This window comes from Carassius gibelio, chromosome B8 (assembly GCF_023724105.1).
Source record: "Carassius gibelio isolate Cgi1373 ecotype wild population from Czech Republic chromosome B8, carGib1.2-hapl.c, whole genome shotgun sequence".
Taxonomy (NCBI): Eukaryota; Metazoa; Chordata; class Actinopteri; order Cypriniformes; family Cyprinidae; genus Carassius; species Carassius gibelio.
The window spans coordinates 23673608-23680719 of record NC_068403.1 but is presented as its reverse complement, the minus strand read 5'-3'; the positions used below and the strand labels follow the sequence as shown (position 1 = coordinate 23680719).

Here is a 7112-nt window from a genome sequence, read left to right as displayed (position 1 = left end):
ATATTGGCTTTAATATGCAGCACCACAGGCATATCATGCTGTGTGAAAGCATTCATGTGATTGGCTCATAAGTAAACAATCCCCCACGTGGAGTGCGTTCTTGTGATTGGCTAAAAGAAGGGAGATATCTGATTGGTTGCTGACAATTCCCTGTTTAAAAAAATGCAGTGAAGTTCACAGACCGCAAGCAGTTTGTAAATCAAGATATATGTGTGTGTGCATCAGAAATACATTTCTGAATCTTGTCCTGTGCATTTGTGAATCTTGAGTGCATTTGTAAATGTTGTTTGCATTTCTGAATTGTGTGTGTATTTCTGAATTTTGTGTGCATTTCTGAATTTTGTATGCATTTGTGAATGTTCTGTGCTTTTTAAATTTTGTGTGTGCATTTGTAAATTTTGTGCACATTTGTGTATCCTCTGTGTGTATTTATGAATTATGTGTGTGCATGTATGAATCCTATGTGTGCATATGTGAATGAAGTGTGTGCATTTATCTTTATTGAGACTCTTTTGGCTCTATAAACTAGCAGTCAAAAGGTTTGAACAGTAAGAGTTTTTTTTTTACTTTTTTTACTGTTTTTTTTTTCAGAATTGTTCTTATGCTCGCCAAGCCTGCATTTATTTGATCCAAAATTCTACTACTAATAGTAACAACAAAAATATAACTTCTTTAAGAATGCGTCCTGGTTTATTGACAGTAGGTAAACAGTAACAAGTTGATCAGTTACATATTAACTGAAACACCTTGAATCTGATCGATGGTGAAACACAGCAGCGTCTGTCAACAGAGAAACACCAAACCGATGTGAGAGCGGCTCCATACAGAACCTGATGTTTGTTTGCATCATACGGGAAGAAGAAGTGAGTGAGTGGTGGAGATTAAAGCCAAAAGGATGGATACAGATCCATATAATGCAATTGAATGTGCCTTTATTTCATTGAAATAGAGTTAAAGGCGATGGACGAGTTTCCTCAGTTAATGTGTTTGTGATCTGGAAAACAGAGACTGTCGTTATTATCACGGTAAAACTTTATAAAACTTATAAAGTTCACATTCACACTGTATCATAACAATTCACCTATTTAAAAAATAAATAAATGCGGCCCCAGCTGTTGGATATTGTGTGATATGATACAAAATAATGTAAAGTGATCTATCACTTGTTTGGAGATGTAACACTTTATTTTATCTTTATGTGATCCAATAGTATTACTTGTTCACTGAGCAGTTTATATTATACCAAAGATAATAGAATACTTTGAATGTCTTCGATTATGCTCACTAGTAAGAATTCTTTCTTTTTTTTTGCTGTACCTTTAAGACTTATACATAAACGAATGTGTCATTCATTAAGTTGATATATGTGCATAGTAAATCTGTATGACGCTGAATTATTTCGAAGTGCAAGAGAAATCCAGTTTTGTTTGTAACTCGTTTGTATCACAGGGTTGGAGGTGTAGTTTGAGGACGTTGGCAACATGATGTTGGACCATGCCGATGTGAGTTTGACCCCAGATGAACGGGTGCGGGCCTAGACCAAGAAGGGCAGTGCGTTAGACATGGATGAAGCAGTGCCCCTCTGCCGATACTTCTGCTCGGGCATGGAGGTGATGTGCATGACCCATGTGTACGCCGAGGAGGGCAACACATAGCATGCCTTTGTCCTATAAAACAAAAAAATACGTCACGTGAGAAGACCTAAATGATGCTCTAGGTCTATCTGTTGCATTTTAAACAGACATTTAACTGAAAATAAAAGGTATTTTATCATTTACTGACCTTCATGTCGTTCCAAACTTGTGTGACTTTATCACTGATTCTGAGACTTGAAAAAGGGTTTTTCTGCAAAAGAAAGAAATTAAAATGGGTTGGGAGCGAGTAGTAATTTACAACATAATGTTCATTTTTGGGGGAGTATCTCTTTAACTTTAATGGGAGTCTCCGTTATGTGTGTAGTGTTGATAATATTCAGTTTCACTCTGGTTCTTTTAAACCCACCAGGCTTTTTATGGAAAAGCTCCCCAAGGATCCAGAATATAAACTGTCTAACATTCCTGAGAAGAAACAGACGGTAACATAGTCTAGTGAACTCTAGATTGATAATTTCAAATTTACTTCATATCATATTAGTTGCCTCAGTTTTGATGTTGTTCCTCACACAGAAGCTAAAGGAGACCGGTTTTCCTCAAGCAGAGCAGCTGAAGAAACATTTACCAAGGAGATATGAGAAAATATATGCTGAGATCATCAGCAAAAAGGTGAGACATGTTTTCCAAACATTGGCAAACCTTTTCATGGAATAAAATGATTTTTTTTTCCCCTTCACATTGTTTTTATGACCGTTTAACACATTTCCCAAATTCTGAAATAATGCTTTTTAGATATTTTTTTCCCTCAAATTCCTGTAATTTTATTATAATTCTAGGAATTCTAGGTTCATTACCATGGAAATCCCAAGAGCCCCCAAATACCCAGTTACCATAAAAAGTTACATTCTATATATACTGTGTATATATATACAGTATATATATATATATATATATATATATATATATATATATATATATATGTGTGTGTGTGTGTGTGTGTGTGTGTGTGTGTGTGTAGTAGTAGTAGTAGTAGTAGTAGTAGTAGTAGTAAATGTTTTTCACAATTTGTGAAAATCAGAAAATTAAAATAACTTTTTACACAAAACATACTATATTAAAGAGCCAGTAAGATGAAAATTCTAAGCTTCCTATCACTGTTTATAAGTCCTGTACATTAGGTTTAAATCCATCCAAGGTTAAAAAACATTGTCATTTTGTCAAAATATCATTTTAAAATTACCTCAATTCTCAGAGATCCCCAAACGGTTCGCGCGAAGCTGTTCAAAAGATTCAGTTTCCTTAAACCCCACCTTTCGGTAGCATACTATGTTCTGATTGGTCAACTAACATAGTCAGTTTTGATTGGTTGTTCCGCACACAACGTCACGGTAAACAATGCGTTAGCATCTGTTTGGGGTGAATTATGTCTTATTCCTCTCACCGCGAAGCAAACAGTAAAATAAAAAACTTGAACAGTCTCGCTGCTTTTTCTTCTGTGTGGGTGTATTCAAGCCGCGCGCTTCAGTTTGAATCTGAATAGCGCGTTCAGCGCGGGGGCGTGGTCACATTAGATATAACGAAGGGAGACGTGAGACATCGCGTTGTTTTCATATGGATTACTTTATCACAGAATATCTGTTTTCGGCAGCACTTGTTTAGTTTTAGAGTAGACATGTCAAGATTTCTCATGTCTCTTCGTTGAGTATTCACAGAGTTACACTTCATTTTAATGACGTGTTTGTACATGACGATCAGCGCAGACAGGCTGCAGACAGCACACATACTGATAAGACGCTCGGGAGAAAACAAACACATAACTATATAATCATACTTACAGGTTGTTTATTCGGAGATGCTTGTTGGTCCAAATAAAGTTGGTAATGAACCCTCTTGTATGGCCAAACGCTTTGAAAATCCCGCCTTGAACTCCCCGAGATTCGAAAACTCATCAGTGAAATGTTGTGAACACAGCAAAAGCCATTGGTTCTTCTGATCTTCATTCTTTGGCAGTGAAAATAAAACAAACGGTCTCCTTGACATGATGCTATCACACCAGCCAGAGCATCTGTGTGGGGGTAAGCGGAGACGGTAGGCGGAGATTATTATGCAAAGTGTTCCTAGTGACGTACATAGAGATGGGCAAAAGATTTGAAATCTATAACGACTTTGAATGGCTTTGAAATGGCTTTGTGACATGAGTCATCATTACTTTATGATTTTTACCATAATTAAATGTTCCGAGTCACCTAATTTTGCCTGTTATCAAACTCAAAGTGATTCCCTAAAGACTTTTCAGACCAAGATGAATGTTTGCTGTAAAAAATTTCTGTGACTTTTTTCTTCAGCAGATCAGCAAAGAAAATGTTTAGCTGAAACCAAGGTCTTTGGTGATTCATATGTAGGTCAGCAGCTGCCGGCACTTTGAGAGTCAAAAAGGCATAACAGGCAGCACAAAATTAACACCAGTGGCCCCTGATGATAAATTGGGATCTTATGAAGTGAAACAATCAGTCTGTGCAAGAAACTGAGCATTATTACCTGTAATCCAGTTCTTTTGCTTGAACAGGTTCTCTTGGACAGTTTGCTTCTGGTTCACAATTGTTTCACCAGTTAAAATAAATGAACTAGTCTTAATAAACTCACCTTTTTACATAATGAGAAACCATAAATTGTCATTTTGCCTCTTCTTTCAAGTGCTTGGTTCATTCATGTTTGTAACAGCAGCTTATCAGTTCTTCAATTCAGTGACTTTCGGAGGAACTGGAGCGCTGAATGAGTTGGCAAACCCGGCATCACAGGATCATACGCCGGTGTTACGGCTCATTTCGAGTCAGAGTGACTGTCAGGCGTCCCAAATTTAGTTTTGATTGAGTAAACTAGATCGGTGCTGCTGGAGCTGCAAATGGTTTCTGATGGTTCAGTGTGATTTGGTGAACTGGTTTATCCAATAAATTTCTTATTTTTCTACTTTTTTTTTAAATATATTATTTAAAGTGTAGCATAGAGAAGATGCATAGCAGTTTAGTACTTGTGAGACCTGTCACAGAAAGACTTGATATTTGCTGGAGAGTGTTTGTGTGCCAGGAACTCATTCACAGTGACACAGAAGCAGTGTGGAGGTCCAGATTACTGTGACACAGAGAATGAAGAGGAGCGGTTTCTGCTGCAGTTGTCAGGTGTTCAGTGATACCACAGACCTCTTTCAAAAGGATTCCACAAATCCCACAATGTCGGTTCCTTCACTTCCTTCTTTAATCCGATAGATCCGTATATTATTTTACCAAGATTTATTTTCCAGATAATCGGTCCTTTTGTGCAGCATTTTGTTTTGTTGTATAAGAAAGCTTACAGTTTGCGCTGAGTGCTGCTGTTTTTCATCTACCTCAACAAATCGCAAATTTCCAAAAGTTCCTTTTAACTCCTTTACATCATTCCACAGCTTCCTGATCTCTTGTCTAGGATCCTTGGAAAAACCTTGAAATTCTCTTCTAAATTCCATGATTTCATCTTTTAATGACGTAAAGGGTTACATTTTGTCATTAATCACATACCCATGTGGAGAGACACAGAGGAGACAAATTGTTGATTACAGTTGTTATTTTTTGTTTTATTTGAGTACAAAAAGTATTCTCATTGCTTCATAATGGCAGATGGACTATTCTGACGACGTCTTTCATACTTTTCTGGACCCTGACACAAGCCTCCCGGTTTTCATCCAAAATATCTTAAATTGTGTTCTGAAGACGAACAAAGCTTTCATGAGTTTGGAACAACATAAACAACTCTTTTGAGGAGTTCAATGAATTCTTTTATAGCCATTTCAGCCATTTTTTTTTTTCCTGCTTTGTTTCTTTGCTCTTTATTTCCATCTCTACTCCAGATCTCAGTAGCATATCAAAACAATCATCTTAGGAGGTCCCAAAATAAAAAATAAAAAAAACCAAATGATCTCATGAATGAGGATATTCAGAGTCAGTTCTTATCATGCCGATCGAACGCATGGCATTCCACTGGAAGTCCACTGAATTTTACATCTTAAAAATAAATATATTAGGTCGCCTGTGATTTTTTAAGTTGGAAAAGTCATGGATATTAATAATCCTATATTGAGTTTCTATATTTCTGTATTGAGGATACATTTTAAGGGATGTCAATATCTTTCCAATACTTGTGCACCTGTACAGGACGGGCTTCTTCAGACTGACAGACTAAGACATGGAGGAGATCTCACCCCAAAGAACCTCCTCTTTTTACTGTAAGTGACATCAACCTCTGTTAGTTACCCGTGGTTTGAAAGGACATAAGCTTTGTTTCGTGAGTCATATATGATAAAGTTTTTGTCTTGTTTTTTCCCCCTCAGGGTGGGAGCCACATATAGTCTCGATGCCAGACCTGCGATGATCCATCTCTGATGTTCACACAGTGGCACCATAAAGCTTTTTTTTTTTATCTGTCCTCGCTAACTCCTCTGATGGACTCGCTCTCGTATGACAGCAGCTTTTACTGGTGGTGGGTTTCTAACGGACAGACACTCATCTAAAACTAGCACTTTTTTTTTTTTTTTTAAACTAGTTATTTTATGATATCCCTTGGGAGCTCAGGAATGCAAACACCTCCACAGGACTGCAGCGCATCCTAGTTTCAGTTTGCTTTGTCCTGATGATCTAGTGAGCCTTACACAAACGTTTTGTTGCCCACCAAGTTTATTTATGCTCTTAGTGACGTCACACACACTAACATATCACATCTGCAGAAACGACATTAGAGCAAAGGCTTTTATAAAGTAGGCTACTGAGCTGAACGGGTCACTCCTGCAGGGCTGCACCTGTCATAAATGCCAGCCATTATCAGCCTAATTCATTTCTTATATATTTTGTAAAAGCAGCTTCAGTTTTGGTGACAATCACTCCATGATGTTGAATTATCAGTTTAAATCAGAATTACAAGAAAAAATGCTAAAAGCAGCAGTTAGGGTGTTTCTCTCTCATGGTGGAAACGCGTTTCTATAGTGTACAGAACTAGTTTTAACTTGAGCCTTGTGAATGTAGAAGTGTGTCATTCGCCACGTGTCTTGACATGCGAGCGTGACTGTCAAACATTCCCATCTACCACATATTTACATAAAGAAATATGGAAAAGCAGTGCAATGGAATGCAAAAATGCGTTCTTTGTGAACGGCTTGATAAGCTTGTTTTTTATACAAACAGTTGTACAGTTTCATATCAGGGAAAGGAGGAAGCGGTTAAATTAGAAAAATCCCCCCCAGCTAGTGTTTTATGTTATATGTGGTGAAGATGATAAAGGCTGAATGATTGATGTCAGGCTACTGAATTATTAATACTTAACGCACACATATTAATATCATTAATTCATTGGTGTGTTCTTTCTTACTGTATCCCATATCACTACTTCCCTTTATTGATGTATTTGACTGGTAACTTTCTATCATGTCACATTGTTTATTACAGTTTTCCCTCTTTTAAAGTATGACCTGATAAAGAAATCAGTCAAACACTAAAG

General features: G+C 37.1%; 1 protein-coding gene across 1 annotated transcript; it reads left to right on the top strand.

Annotated features, from left to right (window-relative positions):
* Nucleotides 1–380: 380 nt before the first annotated feature.
* stambpb (STAM binding protein b) lies at nucleotides 381–7097 on the top strand. Its single transcript, XM_052563327.1, has 6 exons — nucleotides 381–1025; nucleotides 1450–1610; nucleotides 2005–2074; nucleotides 2166–2261; nucleotides 5777–5847; nucleotides 5953–7097. The coding sequence occupies exons 2-6, from the start codon at nucleotides 1567–1569 to the stop codon at nucleotides 6002–6004; spliced, it is 333 nt and encodes a 110-aa protein (XP_052419287.1). The 5' UTR covers nucleotides 381–1025; nucleotides 1450–1566; the 3' UTR covers nucleotides 6005–7097.
* The last annotated feature ends 15 nt before the right edge of the window (nucleotides 7098–7112 follow it).